The sequence below is a fragment of the Salvia hispanica genome, chromosome 3 (genome assembly GCF_023119035.1).
Source record: "Salvia hispanica cultivar TCC Black 2014 chromosome 3, UniMelb_Shisp_WGS_1.0, whole genome shotgun sequence".
Classification (NCBI taxonomy): Eukaryota; Viridiplantae; Streptophyta; class Magnoliopsida; order Lamiales; family Lamiaceae; genus Salvia; species Salvia hispanica.
In genome coordinates, this window is record NC_062967.1 from 9,784,050 (window position 1) to 9,797,101 (window position 13,052).

The 13,052-nt window shown below is 33.0% G+C and overlaps 3 protein-coding genes and 1 long non-coding RNA gene across 7 annotated transcripts; 3 read left to right on the plus strand and 1 right to left on the minus strand.

Moving 5' to 3' along the window:
* The first annotated feature begins 953 nt into the window (after nt 1-953).
* LOC125216375 lies at nt 954-1,732 on the plus strand. The gene is made up of 2 exons (XM_048118066.1): nt 954-1,366; nt 1,483-1,732. The coding sequence occupies exons 1-2, from the start codon at nt 1,033-1,035 to the stop codon at nt 1,620-1,622; spliced, it is 474 nt and encodes a 157-aa protein (XP_047974023.1). The 5' UTR covers nt 954-1,032; the 3' UTR covers nt 1,623-1,732.
* Nucleotides 1,733-6,376: 4,644 nt separating this feature from the next.
* On the minus strand, nt 6,377-7,117 carry LOC125211483. Its single transcript, XR_007174521.1, has 2 exons — nt 7,022-7,117; nt 6,377-6,831 (listed from the first exon to the last, which is right to left on the minus strand). It is a non-coding gene; the product is annotated as an uncharacterized LOC125211483 (long non-coding RNA).
* Nucleotides 6,587-8,021, plus strand: LOC125211482 (cold-regulated protein 28-like). Of its 4 annotated transcripts, none has more exons than XM_048111300.1 (5): nt 6,587-6,671; nt 6,838-6,997; nt 7,115-7,328; nt 7,519-7,655; nt 7,730-8,021. In XM_048111300.1, exons 1-4 carry the CDS (start codon nt 6,652-6,654, stop codon nt 7,605-7,607), a joined length of 483 nt encoding a protein of 160 aa, XP_047967257.1. In that variant the 5' UTR covers nt 6,587-6,651; the 3' UTR covers nt 7,608-7,655; nt 7,730-8,021. The 4 variants fall into 4 exon arrangements, with proteins under 4 accessions (XP_047967257.1, XP_047967258.1, XP_047967259.1 ...); XM_048111301.1 differs by having other exon boundaries at nt 7,744-8,021; XM_048111302.1 differs by having other exon boundaries at nt 7,519-7,647.
* A 1,181-nt stretch (nt 8,022-9,202) lies between these two features.
* On the plus strand, nt 9,203-13,006 carry LOC125216280 (ceramide synthase LOH2). The gene is made up of 6 exons (XM_048117953.1): nt 9,203-9,640; nt 10,244-10,452; nt 10,978-11,133; nt 11,915-12,100; nt 12,189-12,367; nt 12,641-13,006. Exons 1-6 carry the CDS (start codon nt 9,524-9,526, stop codon nt 12,658-12,660), a joined length of 867 nt encoding a protein of 288 aa, XP_047973910.1. The 5' UTR covers nt 9,203-9,523; the 3' UTR covers nt 12,661-13,006.
* The last annotated feature ends 46 nt before the right edge of the window (nt 13,007-13,052 follow it).

Here is a 13,052-nt window from a genome sequence, read left to right on the forward strand (position 1 = left end):
ATTCATAGTATAAAAAATTCATCATTATTTTTATTATACATTTTATACATCAAAGATTGACATTGTCTAAATAAAATTAATAAAATATATATAAATACGATATTTTTATATCAATATGAAATAGAGTGAACTATAGAAATGGTTCCTACACTATATATTTATCTCGTCCATAGTCCCTGGACTTTAAAAATATTGTCAGTAGTACATGGACTAAGGATTTATTTTGAAATTGGTCATTTTAGCTATTTTTTTTTTTTTTTTCTGAAAATGCCCTTTTGAACATTCGGCAATTTCGCCTTTTCACATTTTAACTGTTTTAATATGGTATTATTTCAATGATATACTAAATCTGATATTATTTCAAAATTATCTTCTTCTTTACTTTGTCATCCTTCACTTTGTTTTTTTATTCAATATTAGATTTAATTTTATAAAATTAAATTTAAAATTAAAATTTTTAAATAACAATAAATTGTTTTTAATTAAAATTATTAATTTATGTATATATTATTTTAAAAAATTTTAATTTATATATTCTTTCTCATCTCATCGCTATATATATAGAAATAAAACTATGCAGCCAATTCAAACAACTCTTTTATAATAAATACATAAAGTAATAATTTTAATTAAAAATAATTTATTGATATTTAAAAATCCAAATTTTAAATTTAATTTTATAAAATTAAATCTAATATTAAAATAAATAACAAAGTGAAGGATGGCAAACGGAAGAAGAAGATGATTTGAAATAATATTAGATTTAATGCATCATTAAAATAATGTAATATTGACCAAATTCGAAATAAACCCTTAGTCAAAAGATTACTAGCGATATTTTTAAAGTCAAGAGACTATGACGAGATAAACGCACACTCGGGGAGCAATTTTTAATAAGAAAGCGAGGTGGGCCCAAAATCCTGACAACTCAACCTACCGAATAAAACCCCCAAAACCCGTGTCCTCTTCCAACTCGCCCAATTCAATTTTAACGAACCCAACCAATTATTGCTCCACGGCGGCGCAATCTCCATGGCGCAACCGCGCCGAGCCCCCTCCCCCCTCTACAAGCAGAACTCGTGGTCGCCGGACATCATCCGTGACGAGGCCTGGACCAGCCGCCGGAAGAATCACAGGCTCCACCGTGGCCGCAGCTGCACCGAAGACGACCTCGAGGAGCTCCGCGCCTGCTTCGAATTAGGTTTCGGCTTCGATTCAGCCGATTTGGATCCCAAGCTTTCGTCTACTTTTCCTGCGCTCGAGCTGTACCGCGCTGTCAACCGGAACTACTCCAACAGCTTGTCGCGAACTTCATCGGCGACGTTTTCCGATTCCGATTCGGCCGCCGATTTCATTGTTGCTCCAGGTATGGTTCAACTTCAATTAATTACCTGCTTTTGCAATTTGCGAGTTACGGAATTGGGAATAGGGTTTGGGGATGCAATTGAACTGAAGTTGTGTTGTTTTTGATTGAAAAAACAGGTGATGAGCCGGAGACTGTGAAGGCAAGGCTGCGGCAATGGGCGCAGGTGGTGGCGTGTTCGTTGCGCCATTCTTCACCAATTCTTTGCGATTCAGATTGCTGTTTAGGGAAGAAGGAGAGTTGTGAAGAAATAAATTAATCAATTTTTTTTTAATTTTTAGACTTTACAATTTACTAGGAATACATGTTTTTGAACAAAAGAATTTTTTACCTCAACTCTTGCAATATAAAAGGATTTTAATATGAGTATTTAAATTGGTATAAATTTTTTTATCATTATTTTGTGATTTCTATGCTATATATATAGATAAATGGTCCAAACAACTATGATAGAATTGAAATACGAAACTGCTTTATAATCTATGCAAATATTATATGATTATATAAAATTAATTTTTTTGTACTAATATGAAATATCATTGAAGTTTTATGTATTAATCATGTAATTATCTCGAATTTTGATCTACCATACTTATTGAGAGAACTTACATTCTAATTCATTATTTAAGGAGCATTTGTTTCATATTGATATAAAATATTTGACAATTTGTATAGATAAGTATCCATCTTGTTTATGATTAATAAATAAGTTAGGGAGTTTCCACGGCTTTTAAAAACTACTCCTACTAAACGGAGAAACATTGGGAATGTTGTAACTCATGAAATTTTACAGATTAAATGGAGTATTCTAGTTGACGTAATACCACTTCATTTAAACGATGGCGTCGTTTTATTTATGTAATATTTCTTCTATTTCAAGCTTATTTTAGTCAATGTTTTGGTTACAGATTTAAAAAATTGTATCCGTAACTGTATAGTAGATTAAGTGGAAAGAAATTAAAGAACAAACAAAGTAAGTATAAAACAGATTTATGTTTTATTTTTATGTCATAAAGAAAAATAATTTAAATACTATGGGACATCTAAAATGAAACTCAACATGCGGAACGTATGAGGGTAGTTTTGCACTTAATTTTGCAAGTATTGAATTTTGATCTCTATTATATTTGCACTTTCTATGATTCTTTTTCGTCTACCTCGTTTAAGAACCATTAGCTTATTACTTATTCAATAAGCAAATAATATAGGTGCAGTTCTCCCTAAACAAATCACAAATTTCCTTATGGTACATTTATTGCCATTATTAGTTAATATGTTGTACATATTTTAATCCAAATATATCATTATTAGAAAGTGTTAATGGTGTGTTCTCTGATAGTATGAAAATTTCCACAATAAAAATACAACCAAATAGAACGCATCCTAATTGGATTATCTAAGACAGACGAACACATTTAATTCACATTCAATTGTGATTTTCCAACACCCTCTCATAAACAAAACAATTATTTTTGAAAATTCAAACTGACCATTTTCTAAACAAAAAAAAAAAAAAAATGTAATCTGATTTTGCCAACCGGTTTAGCAAAACATTGAATTCAAATTTTAACCTGGCCGCCGTGACAACATTACAAATTAGACTTAGTATTAATTATTTTGGTGTTAGGTTCGTTCTAACTTTCAAAGTCTCAAATGGTCAATAAATTCTTGACCTCTTGTATTAGTCCAATTGACCTACTTTTTAATTTTATTTGTTTGTTTTACATTATATTATATGAAATATAATAAGCTTATTTAATGTTATCTTGATCTGGTTATTCACGGTTGGTTTTTAATAAATAAATTGAACGTTGATCATTATAATCGAGTTATGAATGGTGGCTATTTGCCGTATGAGGAAGAAAACTGGATGTTGTTTATTTATGGTGGTTTATATTTTATTTACTCAACGTATTTACGAATTGAATATGAGAAGTTTATTGATTACATATGAGATAAGACCAATAAATTCAATGTAATGTTTTTTTCTACAACGTTCGAGCAAATTAATGTAGGGCCGTTGGCTTGTTTGATTGATAAATAGGGAACTACTGAACACATAAAATATAAGGAATAAATAGGGAATTGGTTTTTCTTTTGTTGCATCGCATGTGTTGTGTTTCTCTGCCAAATTAAACATGTTCGTTGTCGTGGAAGTGTATATTAAGTGTAATTCAATACTATTTCTTATTAATTTTATCGAATGTAATTTTATCTATTCAATCAAAACCTTTGAAATTAGTAGTACTCCCTAACATATACTATTATCAAATGACTTTTAATAGATTCGTTTTCTAGAAAATTAAATATAAGTTCTGAAAGATTAGTACATGATTGATACTACGTTCTAAAAATTAAGATAAGCTTCAAATCTTTAGAGATAATTAATGAAATTATATACAACCTTAATGTATATAATTTTTTTTATTAATGATTGAATTCATGACAATCTTTCGAAATTTATCAATTAGATCACAGCTTTTAGTAATTATATTCACTATATCTTAATATCTTTAATTTATAAAATTTATTCATTTGCTACCTTTAAAATAAAATATTAGGTATATAATATTATAGTATATACACAAAATAATAATAGGTCATACACGATCATGTCATGATTGCACGAACCCTTGAAATGAAATTATGAGGGTAAAAAGTATTGATATGAAATCAATAGATATATCTCATTAAAAATAAAAATAATATCATTTTAAATTTTTTCATCTTTATTACTTTATTTTCTGATATTCGTGTAGCAATACAAAATGAAATTTTGTACGGTACCAAATAAAAAATCTATTTTAGTTACTTTGTATATTAAGATATTATTTCATTTATACTCGGCTGACTGGGGGCCGTAATTAGTTTTCTCAAAACAGTGTTTAATATATATTTTAATTCATTATTTATAATTTTAAAATTGAAAACGAATCCACACTCCATTATAAGAGCATCCGCAATGGTCGGCTAGCGACCGGCTAGCCGATTCGTCGTCGCGCTAGCCGATCGGCTAGCCGAACCATGCATTGTAACCGGCGAGGACGAAATTGGCGTGGGCTGGCCGATCGCTCGTCGCTGGCCGAAGCGCTGGCCGATCGGCTAGCCGCCATTGTGGCGGCCCGATCGGCCAGCGCTATTTTTTAATTTTTTTTTTTAATTTTTTTTTATTACCCCGTTCGGCTAGCGGCAAATTATAACGGATTCAAGGCATACTAACATTTTTTTATGTATTTTTTTAATAAATTAGTGAGGAGTAGAGTGGGGCGGTGGCTCGTGTGTGGAAGCCCGGATTTTTTATTATTATGCAATTTTTTTTATTTTTAGTTAATGTACATTTTTTTAAAAATAAAATTAATTAATTTTCCCGTATATGTCTCGTAAATTTAATTCGGTAATTTAATCGTGATTTTAATTCCGTAAATGTAGTATATTTTGAATTATTTTTATTACGACTGGCCTATGGCTAGCCTATGGCTGACCTAAATCTGATGTGACAGGTGGATTTTTTAGTGTTGCTGACATGGCAGGGGAGAGAATGGCTAGCCTATTGCTGGCCTATTGCTGGCCTATGTACCAACGGATAACTACCGCGAATTATAAGGCTACACGGTTTGGATAAGCCTAACCGTGATTGCGTATTGGAAAACTTTGCTCAAAATTTGGTGAAGGATTTGATGTCCTAACAAACACGTCTTATTATCTAAATCATATGAATCGATACTGATACTAAATCCAAGTCTCAATATCAACGCCTTTCAAAATATAGATATTTTATTTTGTGTATGAATATGATATCACGTCCCAATGTAACTTTTTTTTATTGCACAATTCAAATTCCATACTTTTTGGTCAAATAAATCCATGCAATATATGATGTACGGATAATAAATTTCACTATAAATATTTTAATTCATTAAATGCTGGTTATATTTAAAATTGACTAAATACAGTACAGCTAAATTACTTAAAAATATGACCTACCATGAAATACACAAAAATAAGGGCAAAAATAAGTCACAAAGTTTAGGAAAGTTTGATTTTTTCCATTAACTATAAAAATTGTGCCTAAAGTCATGAACTTGACCGGATCATGCAAATTTCCCAAACTACTCGACTCGGCAGTATATTTCCATTAAAAACTTATCCCACGTGATCTGCCGAAGGCATGACTTGGCAAAATTACTGGCTTAACCCTAAATTCAGGTAATATAACCTCTTTTTGGCTGATTTCGAAAGCGAAACCCTAATTCAATCGACGGAAAACGTAATCGACAAGATTGAAATCGTCGATGTGTAAAGAAGATTCAATAAAAAAAAGCATAAAACGACATCATTTTGTGCACAGTCAGAAACTTTGCCAAGTCACGCCTCCGGTATGCCACGCGAGATAAGTTTTTAACGGAAATATGTCGTCAGGTCGGATAGTTTGGGAAATTTGCACGATCCGACAAAGTTCGTGACTTTAGGCGCAACTTTTATAGTTTGTGGAAAAAACCAAACTTTCTCCAAAGTTCATGACTCTTTAGGCAATTTTTCCAAAAAAAATAAAGATAAGTAATTGAACCACTATCTAGTTGTAAAAAAATAAAATACGGATGGATAATTTTGTCGGAAGAAAATATCAAATGAATTTAAAAAAAAGAATTAAAGCCTTATCATATATCAGCACACGCCTCCAAATGGGCGTGTATCCGACGCGGCGTAAATAAATATCTGGCTGACAACTGCTGAAGATCTTTAAATCTGACGTGGCAGCATTCCTCCTTTTAAGCATAGGTGTCACCATGGTAACTGCACTTTCTCGCTCACCGCTTCTTTCTCTTCTCTCTTCAACGATTACAAATACAAGCGGAAACTGTATCCGCCGCCATCGCTGGATATTTGTTGTGCTAATGACTTGAAGTCAGATCTGCGAAGATATTTCGTAGCATCAATTGCGTATATTCCTTCTCGATTTTTCCCTCTCCAGATTTGTCTTTCTTCTTCCGCATTTTTTTTTCGTTATTGTGATTTTCTATCAAGTAGTACTTGTGAGAAAATGTATAGGATTATTCTCTGGTGAAGTTTATGTTGAATTGTTAAGTATGTGTAGTTCCATTTTGAAGTAGGTTTTCTGAGTTTGTTTTAGATTTTTTATGTGAATATGTGATTGTGTGTTATAGATGTGACAAACAACTCTATCTCTGCAATTCTGCTAACGTATATTTTCTCCTTTTTTGGGACATGGACTATATATTGATGATGAACAATTGACAGACGCATTAAGCCTAGATATTTGGGTGCTGATGGATATTTGGGGTTACAAGTGCGACATAATCCTAATCTTATTAGATATCTGTACAAAATATGATATGATATGGGTAGCTATAAGATATCCTAGATATTTCTGTGTTCTTGTGATTTGAGTATATCGTCCAACAATGTATGGCTTCATAGTCACAGCTGGTTTGAAATGCTCCTTCTTCCTGCAGCACAATGTGGACTGATGAGAAGCACAACATATACCTTGAACATTTGGAAGTCTCATTTGTTAAACAGCTGCACCAGTCAATCAGTTTGCTTGACAAGTGTTCAGATCAGGACGAGGGAGAAAGAAGCATTTCACAAATACATCAAATAAACGATGCGCAGGTTGAGACTCGAGGCATCATTTACCCCCAGTATTTCATTTTGTCAAACTCTCTTGATGGAACATATATGTAATTCTCCCGCCTGACTAACTGTTGATGATACTTGTGTGTTGTGCAGCCTCATGGTTGTTGCAAAAAGATCAAGTGCAATAGGGGTTGTCTTCTTTCCAATGTTTTAGCTGATTCTGTTGGTCATATTGAGAGCCAGCGGTTGTATCGTAATAAGCGCATCGGGATGAAGCGTCCTGCTCGTACGCCACAGCCTCATGGATCGGATACTTGTTCTTCACATCAAAATTCTGCCAGTACCAAATACTGTGACTCCAAAAGAGGTGATTTAAATACATTCTTGAATGAGACTGGCCAGTTCTATCGTGATATGGTTTGTTGTTTGGTATCTAATGCATACAATATCCTTCAGAAAAAGATCCCAGTTAATCTGTTGCTGAGTCCATTGCAAACCATGCTCTAAAATGTATCACTTTCTATTGTGCTGACTAATGAGTTATTGGATTCTTGCAGAGGGTACAGGCCAGAATTTTGTTGATGAACAACATGAATCAAACTCAAATACCGCAAAAAGAACAAAGGCTTTCTCACCACCGGATTAGTCAAGATTGAGTTACAGGGCACTTGTATTCCCAGTTTCATGTACAGAAGTAACTCTTCTATATCTTCTTGATCCAGGCAGCAAGCACATCAACTATAGAGAAATGTCTCAAACAGATGACAGCTCTAGTGTTGTAGGTTAATTATATCGCGTCGTGAACTGAGGAACCCTTTGAGATCTTCATCAACTATAGAGAAACAGATGACAGCTCCAGGTTTGTTTAAAAGTTCTCCGTGATAATATATCTTGTACTCCTATTTGTTTATAAGATTATTGGATGAGTTTGGATGTAAAAGTAAGACTATATTCTGATTCTAGCTAGTTGTGAAGTAGTAGTACTACGTGGTACTAGTTCAAGAATATGTATAATATGGAGTATATCTGGAGGCAAGAAACCATTTTATATTTTTGTATTCTTCATAAATATTAAATATTAAATATTCCGCCCCCACATATCACAAATTACACTACTAAAATAGTATTATCCTTTTTATTCTTCCAAAAAAATCTATCCTAAGATATCTTTTTGGATGATTGAGAGTTCAAGCATCAAGGGTCCACTATTTCAAGTCAGATAAGTATGGAGCAAACAAATACAATATCTGGATATTTGTACTTATTTTACAATTAAATACTCTATGATTTTACTTTTTATATAGCTTTTTATAGAACTTTGTATACTGCTCCATCTAATCATAAAAAATAGTCATATTTGTGGATTGCATGACTATTAATCCTTAAAGGTAGTGATAAAATATAAACTCATATATTATACAAACTCAAAAATTTTCAACATAGCGTCAACACAATGTCAACAGTGTAAAATTTTAAGATTTTAATGTCAACACAGTATTAATCGTTGATATTGTGTTGACATTTTTTATTGCTATTATTTTATCATGTGTAGATATTTTCTAACTGTCCAGATCATAGTTTAAAGTTTTTACCATATTTAGAGTTTTTGCATTTGATCACCTTCCTAATGTGTAATTGGTAAAAAAAAGATAGAATAAGAAAAAATTTGTTAAATATGGAAAATTAATCAAATGAAAAGGGGATTATTTCGTTGACGGAGTATATAACCTTAATATACGAGTTACTACTATCAATTACACATTCAAGCATTTGATTATTATAATTATACAGTCAATTACACATTCAATTTGAAATTAGATTCTTAAAGAATTTTTGTAAGCATGATAAATTTCATGAACACCTAATACAAACTTGGCCAATTTGATTTTAGATTTTTAGAGAATTTTGTAATCATGATAAATTCCATGAACCCCTAATACAACGATAGAGTACAAATTTAAACAATTTGAATTTAAATTAATGGATTTTGTAACCATGATAGTAAATTTTATGAACTCTTAATGCAAACTTAGAACAATTTCATTTTTTATTTTTTAAAGAATTTTTGTAACCATGATAAGTTTCATGATTCCATAATAGTACTACTACAAACTATTGATGTTATTAAAGAACAAAAATGATGTTCATCTTTAGAGCTGCCATTTGTTTTCTACATTTAATTAACTACTAGGATTATATAACCATTGACTAATTAAACCAAATAAGGAAAAATGAAATTATTTAATTAGAAATTTAGATCCGAAGCAGATCGTGTTTTGGAAGCAGCAGAATCAAAAAGAGTGAAATAATTGAAGGAAGCGCCCAAGAAATTCCTCAGCCTTCCCTATTTAGTTTTTACTGCTGCATCCCTCAATCCTCTCTTCTCCCTATATTTTCTCTCTTCTTCCTCATACCTCGCGTTTCAATTGGCCCAGATTTCCCACCGCCTGCCAAATTGCATTCGCCTTTTCTTCAGCTACCGCTTCAATTGATCGTCTACATTCAACATTTCAATCTCGCGTTTCTCCATCGGTTCATGCCTCATTGCTTCCCAATTCTCTGATGGAATCGTTCTGGACGGCCAATGGCGTCCCCGACGTTTCTCATTTTGCCGTCGCTTTCTGCTTCGTCTTCGTCTTCTTCGCCGCAAGGGCTTTCCTCGACAGATTCATTTTTCGCGTAAGTTAATTTTCCAATTTTTGGCTGTGAATTGATTTGGAGAATGTGTAATTAATTGTGGATGTATGCTGAGAATCTATCATTGTGGTTTTACTTGCTTGATCGATAAATCTTACGATTCGTTGCATAATTCCTCTTCTTTCATTTTATTTTTCCTGCAGACCGAGCTGGTGGAATATAATATTATTAGACTTACTTTGCTATATTCACTACGATTTGAACAATTCTGATGTAAATTAAGTTTTGAATCTCTTGATTCCAAGTTTTTGGCCATGAAATGGCTGAAACTTACTGACTGTTGTACAATTCCGAGATTAGGTTTCTTGACCGTAGAGGAGAATTAAAATATTCCAGAGATTTATTTGAAGTTATTTTTTATACTATGTGAATATGATAGGACTGAATGTGGAATGAGTCAATCTTCACAAATTTGGTATCTACTTTTTCCATCCTATTAACATTTTGTGACTTAGAAATAAACTCTGGTTAATCTTATAGAAAATAGGTATATTTGTAGAAAGAGAAGACACAAGATCATGGTTCAACATTAGCCTTATTTATGTCATGATTTTCCTTTCTCACTAAGTGATCCATGTATTTCAGAGACTGGCAGTGAGGTTGGTGACCAGAGGTACTGGTCAGTCGAAATGGAGTAAGGAGACGAGCACAAAGATCGCCAAATGTGCGGAGTCCATGTGGAAGTTTGCGTACTATGGTACTGTTGAGTTTTGTGTTTTGGCAGCTAATTACCAGGAACCATGGTTTACAGATGTGAAAGAATACTTTACAGGCTGGCCTGATCAAGAACTTAAGTAAGTCCGATCTTCACAATTATTCTCTTTAACTACTGTGATTGAATTTTCATGATAAATCCATAAAATATTGCTGGAGTCTAGGTATAGAGCGCCTTAACAATTGATTTGATGTTATTAGGGGCAAATATGGGTTCAGGGTTTCCAAAATATGTGTAAACCTCCGATGAAGTGTAGTCTGTTGCAATTTGTATGCTGCACCTTCTCATATGAAGAGTTCTGAAAACTGGTCCCTGTACTAATCAAGCAACTTGAAATGCTTCAGTTTTCTTGTTACTGCTGGCAAGCTTGCCTGCCTTTCTGATGAAACAGTTATTCCCCTGTAACACCACATCTCAAATTGTTAAAGATGCTGCCAAGGCAGTATCCTATTTGATTTTTCATGAAGCTCTTTCACGTATTGTTTGCATTATGTTTTGCTTCTATATTCTCTCTATGTGGAACATGGCTGTTTAAAACCCCACGATATTACATGTCTTGAAATGCCTTATGATGTGCATAAAGTAGCCTTTGTTAATGTTTCAGGCTTTCTGTGAAACTTATCTATATGTGCCAGTGTGGATTCTACCTCTATAGCATTGCTGCCCTCCTTACCTGGGAAACTCGAAGGAAGGATTTCTCTGTCATGATGTCACATCATATCGTGACCGTCATCCTAATTTCTTATTCATACATGACAAGGTACTTTTTTCACTTTGTTTATGTAATTTTTGGTCAATTACATTGCACAGAGAACAATTTTATAAAGTACATAGAGGAAGTTCATGAACTACTGCTATCCTTAGTAGGCCAAAGAAAATTTTGTACTCTTATCTGATTTTGGATTGTCTGAATGCAGATCTGTAATTTTTTTTATAAAGATCAGCAAGTGCTACACTTAGCTAGTCAATTTACAAATTAGCTAGAAAAATTGCCAGGATGGTGTGTGATCCTTTCTGCTCTTTCCATGTATGGCTTTTCTTATGTATTGCCTTGTTAATCCTAATATGCACGTATAGTTGAGATGTTTGGTAATGTTTTTGCATGAACAATCTTGAGTTTTCTTAAGCTTGTCCTGAAGTTCAATTTTTACACATTTGAGTACTTAAAAGTCATAAAAAGTGTGACATATAGTCAAAGGTTTATGATAACTTTAATTCTAAACTCTACTATTCTCTCTGGTAAATTAGTGGCTGTATGATTCATTTGTTTGAATGAACGTGCTTAATTGCCACATATACTAGTTTCCATCTAAATCCTAAACGCTTGGAAAATTTTGTTGCCAAATTGAGGTGAGCAATTTACACCCATGTTTCCTTGTTAACAATGAAAGATGGAATTCTCTTACAAACTCTAAAAGCCTATCCATGCCATCTCAATGATGAGTTAATTATAAATGCATGCATGAGAAAACACACACACACACACGCACAATTGATAAAGAGTAACTTATTAATGGACTGTTTCTATTTACTATGTGTAGGTTCTTCCAGATAGGAATTGTAATTCTTGCATTGCATGATGCAAGCGATGTATTCCTTGAAGGTGCTAAAATTTTTAAATACTCAGGAAAAGAGCTAGGAGCTAGTGCATTTTTTGGTTTGTTTGCCATATCATGGCTCGCGCTAAGGCTTATATACTTCCCATTTTGGGTCATCAGGTCATCGAGGTGGGTTTTTAAATGATTTTAGCTCGAATTATCTTAATGTTGGATTGTTATATTCCAACTAATCCTTTTCTGGTTACTGTTCCCATAGCTACTATTTGTGTCAAGTCCTGAACCTGTCACAGACGTCCCATGCAATAATGTACTATATCTTCAACACAATGTTAATCACTCTGCTGGTTTTCCACATTTACTGGTGGTTCCTCATATGTTCAATGATAACAAAACAACTAAACAATAGTGGAAAGGTTGGGGAAGACATACGATCAGGTGAGTCTTTTGATTCTAGAGATACGCATAACCATTTATTATTCCTATGAAGTGTTTGAATGCACGTTTAATCCTACATGCTATTTGAAATGCTTCGACAACTGTGCTTAAAATATGGCAAGAAATTCGATTTTGAAATTCTGCCTTCAGTTTGGATTAGTGATAGGTGCTCATTCATCAACTACGCCTTTCTCCATAAAAAACCAAATAATATTTCAGTGAGTTTTGTGTTGCTACTAATACTTGCATATGTATGTATGTATGTATGTACAGACAGCGAAGATGATGATTGATGGCTAGGTTAGGTTGGAGATGACCCCGCTTGTGAAAATATGGATTGTTCGATGAAGGTTTGTTCAGCAGAACTTTCGTGACTCGTATTCTCCATTGTTGTAGTAGACTAGTAGGGTTAGATAGGGGATTCTTGCATTTAAAGAGAAGGAAAAAACTTGGTAGAATTTTCTTGTGTGGTATTGTGAATTTAATTCCAGGCAAGTGAATGTATTGTTTTGGGACTAGTGCGACTATGGTTACAAAAGTTGTTGTAAATACTTCCTATGCTATTACTCCATTAGACATGTAACTAACACTATTTCGAGAGAATAATAAACTACCATATCATTAGGAATTTGTTTTTCACACCAAAATATAAATTACATTTCTTGTCATCTTGTTACATTATGTT

Coding starts and splice junctions, on each gene's coding strand:
- LOC125216280 (XM_048117953.1), top strand. CDS start 9,524: ATGGAATCGTTCTGGACGGCCAATGGCGTCCCCGACGTTTCTCATTTT. Junction 9,641..10,243: donor TCGACAGATTCATTTTTCGC/GTAAGTTAATTT, acceptor CATGTATTTCAG/AGACTGGCAGTGAGGTTGGT. Junction 10,453..10,977: donor TGGCCTGATCAAGAACTTAA/GTAAGTCCGATC, acceptor TTAATGTTTCAG/GCTTTCTGTGAAACTTATCT.
- LOC125211482 (XM_048111300.1), top strand. CDS start 6,652: ATGGATATTTGGGGTTACAA. Junction 6,672..6,837: donor ATGGATATTTGGGGTTACAA/GTGCGACATAAT, acceptor TTCTTCCTGCAG/CACAATGTGGACTGATGAGA. Junction 7,329..7,518: donor ATACTGTGACTCCAAAAGAG/GTGATTTAAATA, acceptor GGATTCTTGCAG/AGGGTACAGGCCAGAATTTT.
- LOC125216375 (XM_048118066.1), top strand. CDS start 1,033: ATGGCGCAACCGCGCCGAGCCCCCTCCCCCCTCTACAAGCAGAACTCG. Junction 1,367..1,482: donor CGATTTCATTGTTGCTCCAG/GTATGGTTCAAC, acceptor TTGAAAAAACAG/GTGATGAGCCGGAGACTGTG.